Raw genomic sequence first — 14,758 nt, 5'->3', positions numbered from 1 at the left:
TATCAACTATGGAAGTATTCAATCCATCATCACAAATCAACTTAGCTTCAGAAAAATTAGTGCTCGCTAGGTTCCAAGACTATTGACCGAAAATCAAAAACATGTCAGGTGCACCATACAAAAACACCCTCTTATAGCCTTGACTATTCGCTTTATGATTATTTTTCTTGGAGGGAAATTATTTGGAGTTAATGAAGAAGTAGAGGAGTATGTGCGCAATTGGCTGACATTTCCCACTCAAACTTTTATGAAGAAGAAATATTCAAGCGTCCAAATCGGCGACTAAAATGTGTAGAGCACGGCGGTGACTACATTGAAAAATGTTAAATCTTTAGTTTGTGTACACCGTTGATCAATAAATTTATTTAACAAAATTACTATATATTTTTTATTTCCCATCGTACATATGTGGAAACTCCACTATGAGGTAGACCGAAGAAAACCATAAATTAAATATATTGCCGATATTTGGTGTTATAAAATTCAAAACTGGAGCCTCCGAAATTCATCCTTCGAGTACAGAAACAATGATTACATAGATTGGTACAAATTTATATTTGCTACATGGTTCATGACTATATTTTTGTAATTTGATTATTGTTTTGAACTCGAAATGTTTACTGAGCACATTTATTTAAAAAACAATGAAAATGTAGTATGAAAAAAAATAAAAATTGATAAGTATGGGATGATTTGAATGGAAGAGTTATAGTCCATATAAGTAGATATTATGACAGTAACTTTTTAAAAAATATACTAAAAAATAAACTTACGAAGCTAACAGGCGCATTGGGAAGTAACAAAGAAGTAAAATCTCGATATTATAAAGATATGACAACTATTGCCTAGCGAATAAGATAGGTAAGTAAGTGTTTTTTTATAGAAATTTCCATAGTTGTAGTATGGATTAAATAACATTAGTAGTATTATTCCATTGCTTCAACCTATTTTTGATTGTCATTGCCGGTATTTATTCATTTTGATGTTCCGAAAAAAATATTATATAGAAAAATAATATTCCGGCAATCTTTGGAAAACTTAATTTTTAGATTAAAAATTATTTTGCATGATAATATTACTGAAAATCTCTTTTCACATATCAGCTGTGAAATATATTTTGTATATTATTTGACAAGTTTTGTAATATAAAGGGTATCGATATAAATAGAGAAAACAACATTATTTTTATAAATGTAATTCCCTTCAATATTTATGAAAAAGAAGAAAGATTACTCTCTCAAACAAGCCTCCATTATTAGTGATGATACATATAAATTGTTTAAAATAATTTCAAGATTGATGCATTTATTGATTGATAATTTCCATTTGTAAAATAGATTTATTACAAAGTTTACTATTATTTAGTATTTCAAAAATAAGACTTTTGTAAGGAAAAATATGTATGTTAATATATTTGATGTTAATTTAAATTGTTTTTGTTCATTAATAGTTTTTCTATATAGTTAATAATAATATAATTATATATAATAAATATATTACAAATAAAAAAGAGGTTTTTTTTTCGAAACCGAAATTATTAACTGGGAGAAATCATAATCCCGTCAGTTTCGCTGAAATTTGTTGGTCCGATTCATGGTACCGTAGAAGAGACTCTGTACACCGGTGGGCGCTGAAGTTAACGCGGTAATCGTCGGAAGGAAGTAAAGTACTTGCGCAATGCTACTTTGGGCCAATTTTGAACCACGTACGGCGAAGCCTGGTCATCAAATTCAGTTGTACTCAGGCGTATTTAGAATGTTCGGTGTCCGGTCGGCCCGAATGTTAATGTGAATTTTGCTTCTATTGATGAAAATGCGAAGAATTAATGTAAACTGTTAAATAACCTAAGCTGCGTTTGTTAATAAAAAAATTGTTAATGGATATGATGGATTAGTTTAGTTTTTTGAAGTTTAGAAAAAAATTGTGATCGAAAATCGGTTACATATTGCAAAAAATAAAGAGACCTGACGTTCTACAGATTTTTCACTATTCAACTAAACTAAATACCTTTTTTAACATTAAAATTATTTTACAGCACTAAAAAATCCAAATTACGCAATCTAACATTATATATAGATAATATGAATAATTAATTATAAATTGGCTTTTAGTAGTTAAAATATTTCTCTCTATCTTAGTCATCAATCGAGAAACATTTCTAAACGTAAACTCACTTTGTTGAATCAATTGTTGTTTATTAAATATAAGTGTAAAATAACCTTCTGGATTTATTTATAGTTGCAGAAGTTGCTTATTTCTCGGACCAAGAAGTTAAAGAATCATCTGAAGCCATATTCTTAGAATCTAAATAAGTCAGTGTTATTATAAAGAATTATAATAAAATATTCAAGGTGCCATTTCCTTGTGGGATTTCTTACTAACTTTTTACTAAGTATTATTATTGTGTTATACTTTTGTCTTCTTCAGAAAATCTGAAATACATTATTTGTATATTATCTCCCAAAACACCAATCCAATTTAATGTTTCGGTAATAGTATAATGAAGGTTATAGGTTGAGAGTATTAATTGAGCAGACCTTTTAATCAGTAATACAGTAGAGGAAAATGGCATATATGGCTGAAGTAAAAATGCTGCTGCTGCTGCTCTCTATGCTTCCTGATCGCTTATTTATTGATAAATAGGCATTTTCCTTGAATATCGGCTAGGTATTGTTGATAACGAAAGTTTATTTTCCTCCTGTCTAAACTATACTTTAACTGTAATAAATATATTCTGCCCATAACCCTTAATATATTAATATTATAGTTATGTTATAACAACCCAAGGTTTTTAATTTTAAATTTTCATCCTCATGTATTCATACTTGACATTTAATTTGCTATATTTTACATTTCCATATAATTTTTTAAAAGTGGTATATCACCAAAATATTATGCCATAAGCCATCTTATTCCTTTATGTAAATGTCTGCTACTCCAACATTAATTTAAACACGTTGACAGACATATTCGTAATATATTCATTAATTTAGTTATTAGTAAAAACCTGTACCATAATAAGTGTCTTCCCACACAGTTATATCGTAGCTATCTTGGAGAATTTCCATAATCATTGTTAACTTTAACTCTACTTTAATTAAGAATCGGAGAATATAAAATAGTCTAAATATTTTGTAACTAAAATGAATTCTGTATCTTAAATCAAATTCAAATATAATTTGTTAATTAATTGGAATGTAAGTAAGAAACTCAATAATATATGCATTTTAAAAAAATATATTGCGACCTTCATGAAGTCTTTCCTTTTTTTTACTAAAACTTTTTAAAACAAACTTATACTTGAAAGTACTACTCTGAGTATTTGTCAATACTTTCATATTCACCCCTCATTAAAAAGATTATTAAATTAATGTTACAAGATCTTTAAACTGAAAACGTTACTTAAACCAGATCATATGATATTAATTGGAACAAGTGATTAACTTTTTAAACGCATACAATTTTTGGATACTTAATTTTTCATACCTTTCCAATATGCCAAAATATTCATTATTTACAACACCATACAGATTATTTTAGAAGCTTCTAAATCAATTGTTTATTATTTCCAGCAATTAGCGGCATTAGATTCTACTAAAATACTATGTAGCAACCGCTACAACAATTTAGGCCACCACTATTACATCTACATTAAGTTTAAAAGTTGGCAATGCTGGTGGATTGGTGCCATGCAGTTCCCGGCTATAAAAGACCACCACGACGACGTCTCGTTTTATTTTCTTTTCTCTGCACCCTTGTAACAGTATCGCTTCCATAGCGCATCCTTACTTCCTTTGAACACATGAAATAAACAAGTTTTTATTCAGCCAGTGTTTTCTGTTCCTGTGCGAATTCCTTCCACAAATATTGTACCAAATGTTCGGACAAACAATCGCGTCGACAGCTACACATTCCGACCGGCCAAACGAATATTCCTACAACTATACTTATAAGCGCAGTAAGTATTTGATATTAGGTTTATTGAAGATATTGAAGAATCTATTTAATTATTGTATCTATATCATTCTTAGATTAATAAGAAATAAAGTACCGCTCGAACAAGCCATGATTTTTAGTGCTAATCCGAACAAAGTCTGATGAATGATGGATGAGGTAGGCTATTAAACTAAATTATTTATATTTTTTTTTCTTTGTATAGTAAATTAAGTAAACTAATGTTTTATATGTTACACAAGCTTCATTTTGTTTTATATGTAACAGCCAAGAAGATGATCAACTAAACTTTTTATTAAGGGTTTATTCTTATTAATTTTGTAAGTAATGGGTGAAAAGAGGCAGAATAATAAATCAGTTTTATCAAGATAACGCATATATTTTAAAATATGGGGTTTTTGCTTGGATATGCTTTAGTGTGCTCAGCATAAAGCTGCAGTATCCAAATGTGGAGCTGTTAATGTTAATATAATACAAAGGTTCAGCTTTATAAATAAGATGATCTACAAATATCTAACAGTAATTTAAGTCAGGAAATAAATTAAACAAATTGCAAAAAATACAAGTCAAAAGGTGTGTTTTAAAGTTTTATTGAATATACTAGTGGAAGAACATCCACATCAAACAATGTTTTTGGTTTAATACTTTATACCCTGGATATCAACATTAACAATAACATTACTAGAAAGTATTAGTTAATAGTAAATAGATAAAATACAAGTGCTATATATTTAAAAAATACAAATTGTAATAACATCCAAATTCCACGCCAAATTCAACACTGTTATTTTCAAAAATTATTTTATTAAACGAAAATGTAATAGCTACCCCAGAAGAATATTTTGCAGTCCTTTCAATTTGAGCTTTTACTCAAACTTATAAGAGAATCAGAAAATTTTAAAAAAGTAAAAAATTTTATTAAAAAAGTACATGTTGTGTCAACTTTATAATATTTTCTCTTTATTTATATAAGTAATCGTCATTAATTTTATAAGAAAAGCAAGCATTTGTTTGTCTTACAAACAATCAAAATTCTTAGACCTACACTGAAAAACCAATCTCGCTGGGCGTCCTGTTTGGCGTTTAAAAATAATCCTGGCATTTGACAGATTTCTGTGACATTTGTTTTAATATCGCTTTTCTTTCTCCGCCTACACCCTACCTACGCAGTGTTTATCCCAAAACTGGTAATAATAAATGAGAAATATGAAATGAATATGAACTTAATAAATGAAGATAAACAACGCTGTATTAAACCAACACAAATATTTTTCATTTAAATTTTTTTGAAGCTCTCAACACATATTATTATGCACGTACAATTTATTTCATCTATTGACCTTTTAACTGAACTGAACATTTTTATTGGAATTTCCAAGGAACACCTATATGTAAAAGGGGATATTAGGTCCTGTAGAATTCGGAACTTCTTAACAAGCAACATTCTTTAACCAAATCGAACGAGATTATCTCGGGATTTTCCAGATAAAGGAAAAAGACCCTTCTCTTTCTGATATTTGACATATATCGTTCTTTTCCTCCTTTCCATATTCTTGTTCTGTCCGATTCCATATAATTTGAATATTATTTGACTTGATATATATATATATATATATATATATATATATATATATATATATATATATATTAAACAAATGATCGGTGTCAATATTATACCAGTCTATTTTTTTAAATTAATTCATCTTTTTTATATTACTTTCAATTAATTTTCTCGCAATTTAATTATTTTTTCAATTCAGATGATTTGAACCATTTCTCTAAATTGATATGAAGCCTATCATTTATCTGTTCAAAAATCGATAGACATTAAATTATCTTAACTTAATGAAACCTACATCTTCAGATTTTATTTAGAATAAATACCAAAAGCCTAAAGGATACATACCAAACAATCGTTTATACCTTCGTTAATAAAATGATGTCACCTACTAATTGCTATCATGTATTTTGATCATTATTTCGCTTTAAAAGATTATTTGTTTTAAAAAACTGGTACAGTATTTTTCGTAATTGTCTACAATGTTTTAAATCTTTTTTGTAACATGGAGACAGCGAGCCATTTTCCCTTCTTTTAAATTTTATCCAACTCATGTAACTGCCCTGATGATCATTTGCTAAACCTTCTAAAAATTGCTTGTTAATATGAGATGGGTTTTCATCCAACAAGTATCTTCTCTTCTATATATTAATCGGCTTAGCGAAAATTTTGTCTCCCATTTTGAGCCAAACGGAGACACCTGGAGAGATAAAATTTAGTTCAGGTAAAGCATATATGGAGAAAGAATTTTTAGGCCTAAACTTTTCGGATAATATGCCCTACAAACAAGTAAATAAATATGCTCAAATCAAGCAACCAGGAATAATCGTCAGATTGGTGACACAACATATATAAACAAATATTTTAGGGTCTATTTTCGACCTGACCGACACCTGCCAGCTCCAACTCTTGTAGAGGAGATTATTCGTCGTTTCTGTTGTACGTAAATCAACCGTGAATGTGTAATTTTAAAAATCAAAATCTAGCAGTGCTATACCAAAAATTGTCGGCAGAGTATGTCCGTTTTATCGCAAGTTGTGTATAGTCTATTCAAAGTTTTTTATATATGCGTCGTAGAAATTTGTGAAGTCAAAACATCGCAATGTTACCGCGTCAACTCTGAGTTTTAGCTATTTAATTTCATCCTAATACAGATTAACAATATTCGAGAATAACAAGAATCATCTGTCCTCTTTGTTTTACAAAGGTTTTTAGATTTACGCAGAGAACAGCTAAGAAGAATTGTTCTTACTTAAGAATTGATTGTAATTGATATGGTTCTGGAAATATAGTATATCTTTGCTACTAGAGGAGAGATTTTTGTAAAATTTAGTAATATTACTAGTACTAGTAATATACTTCTAATTCATTTCAGGTTTCATTAGTAAATGGCGAGGTTCTAGATTTACATGAAATAAAATCATGAAAAAATATAGCCAATAGTTCAGTTAATAATTGTAAATACATTATTTTAATGTACATTTCAAAATAAATTATAAATTACCTAATTGTGTTTGTTATTGTTTTAATATACATATTAAATTCTAATATAAATGTTCATAATATTCCCTCTTGTTTTATTGTTATGTCTTATTTATCTTATTTATGTTTAAAACATTAATATAAAGAAATATCCTGTATACTTATATTTGATGCTCTGATGTTATTACAATTTTCAAAATAATGTTAATTACGATAGGTTTTTTTAATATGCTTTAGGTTCTAATATTTAATGCTGTAAAAATTTTAACTTATCAATAGTTTGTTGTTTATGGAAATTTAATGAAAATTGGATATAACTAAATGTAATTTAAAAAAGGTTGGTGACTTGTAATAGATATTTTAATATACAGACATATATTACATTAATTAATATTACATATCAAATATATTTCTGATCTTGTTGTTCTGGTGTTGAAAATATTGTTAAAACAGTTTAGTAGCATATAATTTTTAAATGATTCTCTTCAGTTTATGATATTAAAATCACCACTTTCTGAGTAGTATTATTAATATAGTAACATAATTTTTAAAAGATTCTCAGTGAGAGTTATGGTGGAATAAGTAGTAGTCTGAAAAATCAACGTTTCATTCAAATTAATTTGTAACAATATCCTGTGATGATTTAGTTGAATAGGACTAGGTCTTTATAACTTTTGGCTACAGTTTCTATTGTTGACGATAAATTAATTATGTCATATCCTTTCTGACTTTTGATTTCAGTCGATTCTAGTAGATGTGTCCCAATAAAAGCTCAACACTAATGACTTAGTATCTGAAAATAGCTTACTCATCTTCAAATCCAAGTAGAGAAAAATATTGATCTTAATACGAAATAACTAATCTTTGATGAATAAATCGTTATGTTGTTGTACGTATGTCCAATCTAACTTATTATCTCTAACTACTTTAAACTTAACTGCTGACGATTTTATTTGCTGAAGAGAACAAATATTTTTGTATAAATAATACATTGAATACAATATTTATAATAATGTTTAAATTGCTCACGCCTAAAATAATAAACATTATTTTGTGAGAATTAAAATAATTTAAATATATTGGTACTTAACAATATTCTGTTTATAATTCATGGGGTAAATTTAATTGTTACACAAGTTACAACTTGTGTAACAATTGTAGTAACCCCAAGGCTCTATACTTCATGACAATACTTTATGACAAACCTAGTTCGCTGTTAATTTTAAATAAATTTTTTTCAATATCCGTTTATGGAAATACCCGTTCTGTTTACGCGAGCTTGTTAAACAACCTAAAACTGCCACTTACGAAGGAATAACTCTTCAAATCGTTCATTCAACATCAAATTTTGTCAAGAATATCAGTGAACTTATCGAAACTATAGATAGTTTTCCCTAGGCTATAATTGTCGTAAGTTTGAACCTACTCATTTTTATAGTATATAGGATATAAGTATAATGGGACACCTTTTTTATATTTTTCTTTTTTCGATCTATTAAAGATCTTTTTAATCCATACCTCGAGAATACAATTGTAATAACCCCAAGGCTCTATACTTCATGACAATACTTTATGACAAACCCAGTTCGCTGAGGCGCCTTAAAATAAAGGGGCAGAAGATATTCACAGAACATGTAGAATTTCTATATTTAAGAATAATAATTGATGAAATTATATCGTTAAAAATATAGAAAATTTTTAGAAAAAATGGAAAAAGAGAATAAAAAAATCCAATAAAACATTTAAAGTCAAAGTAAAACAAGAACAAATCAAAAAACAGCAAAAAGATGGCAAGAAATAAATCGGAGCATATTTTTAGTATTTAACAATATACAGACCCTAAAAATATTAGAACAACAATTATTCTATTTGCTTACTTTTCTTTAATTGCTTTAATTGACTATAAACGAGTACAGCCCTCTTAAATTAGAATTTTAATCACCAATTCTTTATCTTAATTAGCATTTCTGATAATGCGAACTTTATCTAAAACTAAACCTAAAAACTAGCAATCAATCGATCACCATTTCAGGAATACTTAGTTTCTATTTAGACGCTTTTTTAAGCATTTGGCAAAGAACTTGTAATTTAATTATATCTATACTCACATAAATCAATTAAATTTTAAAGGACAATGCCAAAGATTAATCGCTCAAACCATGAATTAGGCTTAAATCTTAATACATGTCAGTCGGCGTATCAGAATCCATCATCGACATAATTAATGACACTTAACAATGATGCGTAAATTAGAGATCCAATTTAGTAAAAGGGGAATGCAAAGCCATTTTCATGATGAGTTTTATTGCTAATATCGAAACGGTGCCCCCGCTACGCGTATGAATATTCAACACATTTCTGAATCGTGCATAGTTTGGAGTTGTTTCGGATTTTGATTAGATTAGGTGCTTCCCGTATTCGATTTACGGTTTATCTGCAAACTGAAAGGGTTGGAGTTGGATCAGCATAAATGCAGTTTATACACATTTTCTTTTTCTTACACCATTTCCAATCGATATCGAGAATATTTGATATGAAGCTTTTTATATTATAATTAATGGTTCTTCATTTCTATATGTTATAATAGTTGTTGGATCATTTCTCGTATGGATGTTACATCGACATGTACATGTTAAACTAATTTCTTAGTGGTCTAGAAATTTGCCTATTTACTTGAAAAGTTAAACTATTTTTACTATTATCATAGTATTACCAAGTGTATCGTAAAATAATTATCGGTTTTATCGAAAAAAAAAACTACATAATTATAAGAAAATGTAACAAAAATATCTATTCAAAATATTCAGGCAATTTATGGGTTCCATCCCAAAAAAAACTGTTTGTTCTTTGAGTAAAACCTTTTATCTAGCCATCTGCTAACTTCTTCGAAATTGGCGAAGTGCTGCTCAACCAGCACATGTCCCATTGATACGAAAAATTGAAAATCGGACGGGGCAATGTCTGGAGAGTAGGTAGTGTAGATTCTGGACGTTTCTCGATCAACGCATGATTCAAATTGAAAATTTGTTGTTAGTAGCGATTGATATTTCACTGTTTTACCAGGTTTCAACAGTTCGTAATACACCAAGCCAGTTTGGTACTACCAAACGCAGAGCACTGTCTTGCGAGCAAAACGATTTGGCCTTGGAGCCGATCGGCCGGCTTCGCCAAGTTACCATGGTTTTTTTTTTTCACTTAGGGTTTTCAAAATAAATCCACCTTTCATCACCCGTCTCTACTCGTTATAGAAATGACTTCGATTTTCCAATTTCCTGTCGTTCAGTTGATGCAGCTCTCATTTTCCCATCTTTAGGATGTTCCCTGTTACTTTTAATCGGTCGCTAATCGTTTCTTGGTCCACATTTAATACTTCTGCCACATCTATTTGATATTGGGTTAAAACTTCATCCAATATTATTCATCCCACTCCATCTTGCAGTTTCGCATCTTTACGCTTTTTTCTTTGTCAGAACGTTCTTTGTCTTGCACATCAAAATCACCACTTTCGAGTATTCCAAACCATGCATCACTTGTTCTTAAGGCTAGAGCTATAGACTTTCAGCGGAGTTTTTCTTTTGATTAAATGTAACAAAACTAATGCAACAAAACACATGGACGATTGCAAGCACGAAACTATTTCGAAAAGGTATAAAGGAAAACAAGTACAATTTCAAAAAGGTATAAATATATGACAGTGCTACTTTCATACAATATAACATGTATAGCTTTTAAGTTTGAATGACACATGTGTCAAATGATAACATTGCATACTTAAGCCTAGCGACCTAGTGTTGACGGTAATGACGTTCATTCAAGTCATTACTAGTATATATTATTTAATAATTATGAAATAAAAACTTACTGAATAAGATAAAACTTAGTAGATTTATTAGGTGCTTACATGTATTTTCATCAGCGACATCCAATGGTAAATATGAGAAATATAAGTATAAACAACTACTAAATTTCTTGATTTTGTCTTTCTTTATATAAAATAACAATTTTTCAGCCAGTATTACTGATTTACTTAATGTCTGTAGATGCTAAACATAGAACACTCAAAATTTGATTTTCGATATTCATTACTTTTGTTTGATTTGAAGAAATTGAACTGGCGAAGGCTATCGGACGGTTTTAGAATCTTATGGTGATGATTTTTTGTCATATCCTAATTGTAGGTTTTGGTTTCAAAATGTTAATGCTGATGATTATTTTGTTGGCAATGGCAAACAATAGTTTGGAAGGTCATACAAGATCAAAGACAATAAAGCGCACGACTCACTGGGCCAAAACCCAGTTAAGATTTCAAATAATTTTCATACAGCTTAGCGGTTGAGTCCATTGTTTGTAGACACTTAAATGTAACGGGAGAGATCCAAAAACGAGGTAAAATGGTTACTAAACGAATTGACTGTAATGGCCATATCAAACTGTTTATTGCTATCGCTATTTCATTGCCTACCACATAAAAAGAGAATTGTTCTGTAAAGTATTGTATATGGTAAGATCAGCAATAACGATGTCGACGTATGGTTCCACAGAAGATCAACAATAGCGAGTAAAAGGCTCAAAATGATCATTTTGCAGGTTAGCGCTCGCTAAAGAATATACTGCACCTTGATTAAAGGAAATATGTACTGCATTCAGAGCCTTAACAACACTGTTTTTCACTTGTTGAAAGATTTATGGCATGGGCTGGTGGAACACGGTTTCGGAATGGTGCAAGAGCAAAAATTAATCGAAGATTGAACCACTGTCAATCCGACAACATTCTTTCGACACGGTATAGCCATGTTACCAAAGAAGGAGCAATTTAACATGCAAACTAAAAAAATATAAAGCATAATATATAAGATAATCTGCAACACTTAGAAGAACATATTATCAATACAGAACAATGATACCATATAAGATAATAGATATAAACCGTAAGAAAATAATAAGATAATTAGTTTAAAATCTAAAATAGAAAATCTAAAATTAATATGAACAATTGTAACGAACATGTTAATAAACTTACTAAGTTTGTTTTTGCAGAAAATCATATTTTTGATTTCACATTTAATTTTTTTTTAAGTATGCTACTTACACTATAAATCCGTTAAAATTGAGAAATAATTGGTCTCAATGGTTTATTAGTTTATAATCAATAAAAATATATTTTAAGTACAACTGAACCAACATAAAATAATGCTTATACTAGTTATAGAAATAGTTTACCAGATTCTATACCAAAGATAGCTTCAAGAAATCTATTTCAATTGATATAGCTAATTGTTTCATGCATTAAACAAATCAATGAACACTGCTATGCCAATTTTACATATTCAACAAATTTTACAAAATCTGTTATTTGTTTACGAAATACCTCTTTGTAGATTATATTTTAAAAAGATAAAAGTCAACAACAACAAAACAAGCTACGCTTTTTTCTTCTCCACATTGCTACAAGTAATTTGTGGGTTTAATATCCGAATATCGTACATCAACGCTATCATTGTTCGAGATGTGCCGCCATGCATAAAATTGAGTTATTACCACGTTCAAAGCTACGAAATTCTCTCCTCATGGTTTTTATTAGAAATTCCCGAATTTTCTCGAACCATAACGTTCTATACATTCCAGAGACAGTTTACATTACGTTCGGTTGATATATAAAATAATCGGATTCACATAAAAATACCTTTAATAAAACATTATTTCCTCACCTTAAACATATTGCACTAGCACTAGCTGTCCGCGAAGCAAAAATACTTCATAATGTTCTATTGAAAATTACAAACCTGCAAAAAAGAAGAAAAATATATTAACAAACGTTCCAATAAAAACATAAATTAAGTTTAAAATTAATGATATACTGAATGTAAATATTATTAAAAGCATATACTAAATATATTTAATTTTAAAACTAATTTAAACTAAGTCACTAATCGTTCATGTCTTAACACTGCCTCTTCTCTATTAAATGCACCGCACTACATTACACTGCACAAGATTAAGTGCTTTGCTTCCTGCGTTTTCTGCGTTCTGGGGTATTATATTTACATTGCTTTTCAAAGGATATCTATATTTTAACTGATTTTATAATAGCAATCTATTAATAAATGTGATATTTTTCAGTATTATACAATTGAAACATAAGAACTATTCCAATATTAACATTACATTAATTAATAGTATACAAAATCATTACTTACTACATTAGTTATTTGCCATTATAATTTTATTAGTGTTCCTTTATTAGTTATTGTTTACATAATTATATTAATGCTCACAAAGGAACATAGCGTGAAGAATATATTTTTAAATATTGTTCTGTGTTTCTATTATAATTTAAAATGATCTCCATAATGATTTGGTTAAGTTGGAGCTTCCATTTCCGAATAATCGTTCTTTTCGGTTTACAATTGAATAAAATGTAAAATGCCGAAACCATTTCACACACGTCTGTTTTCATAAAATATATTTATGAGAAGTAAAACGAGAAATTGATATAAGAAATATACTGTTCATAGCAAAATAATAAATAATAACAAAACTTTGAGCGATCTTAAAACAAAATTATTTAGAAAACGACTCTCTAACATCATGAATTCACAATTTCCATAGATATGTTAGATGTATAATTATTAAAAATGCCTTTTAATTAACTAAGAATATAACATATTACGAAATATCACTTTCACCCAAACCAATTATGATAGAAATCTAAGATAAATGACGCAAAGTGGAGTTTAAACAGATATTTTCCAATATAGTATAGCGTGATTCCGATCATCTTATGATTAATCGCTACGTCAGATCTCACGTGTGATAAATTAATAAACTACATCAAATATTAATTAGTGTAAGGTTAAGAAAAATAGTTAGACTTCAATAGATTAATTTCGTAATATAATTCAAGATTGTATATAAAATTACATATTAAATGATTAAATAAAATATGTAATATAATGTTGTTGATTAAAAAAATGTTATAGTAATTTTACATTACAAAGCATTCATAAAATATAAAAAGAGAACGGTCACTAAAATTAAAGTGATTTAATTCAAAGTAACCCTAAGACAGACAATAAAAGAAATATTATAACATAACATACATAAGATTACTAGCTAACTGAACTAATTAGTTATCACATTACTATAGAATATCATTCAAGTTTTAAAATGATAGTATTCCACAAAGTATAACTGTATAGATGAGTTATAAAATCCATTTAGACTTGATATCATCAGTAATAGGATGTGTGATAAAGAGAAAAAATTTAATAATCCAATAATTCTAAGGCCGATAAAATATGCATCAATATTATGTAGCATCATGAGTATTATCAACAAATACTCATTAATGTAAGATACATAAATATATATATATATATATATATATATATATATATATATATATATATATATATATATATATATATATATATATATATATATATATATATATATATATAACCCATAACAACATATATCATTAAAGATACAGTACATTATGGTATGTGGACGTTTTCCAATTTCTATCGGTAATTCAACATCATCTCAGTTCTAAAATATATAACATAGCAAACATAAAATGACATTTTTAAAGGCATTTTTAAAGGCAAGGCATACAATAAATCAAGTTTCTTAAAAAGAAAATTAAAATGCCCTGCATAATATTTCATGCTATGATAATCACTTCTTAAACAACGTATAATATTAATGACTTTCAAACAAATTTTGTTAAAATTTCGTTCAGTATTAACAGATATAAACTTA

General features: G+C 28.4%; 1 protein-coding gene across 1 annotated transcript in view; it reads right to left on the bottom strand.

Moving 5' to 3' along the window:
- LOC143206636 (monocarboxylate transporter 2) overlaps nt 1-14,758 on the bottom strand; it is a 441,132-nt gene that overhangs the window by 269,639 nt on the left and 156,735 nt on the right. The window contains exon 3 of the mRNA XM_076419251.1: nt 12,703-12,777. Within this exon, the coding sequence (XP_076275366.1) occupies nt 12,703-12,711 (9 nt within the window). The 5' untranslated portion in view covers nt 12,712-12,777. The remainder of the gene's footprint in view (nt 1-12,702; nt 12,778-14,758) is intronic.

The sequence above is a fragment of the Rhynchophorus ferrugineus genome, unplaced genomic scaffold (genome assembly GCF_030347505.1).
Source record: "Rhynchophorus ferrugineus isolate W39M unplaced genomic scaffold, kcgeb_rfMv2 rfM1, whole genome shotgun sequence".
In the NCBI taxonomy this organism is placed as follows: Eukaryota; Metazoa; Arthropoda; class Insecta; order Coleoptera; family Curculionidae; genus Rhynchophorus; species Rhynchophorus ferrugineus.
The sequence above is the reverse complement of the archived record's forward strand: the minus strand, read 5'-3'. Positions and strand labels throughout refer to the sequence as shown.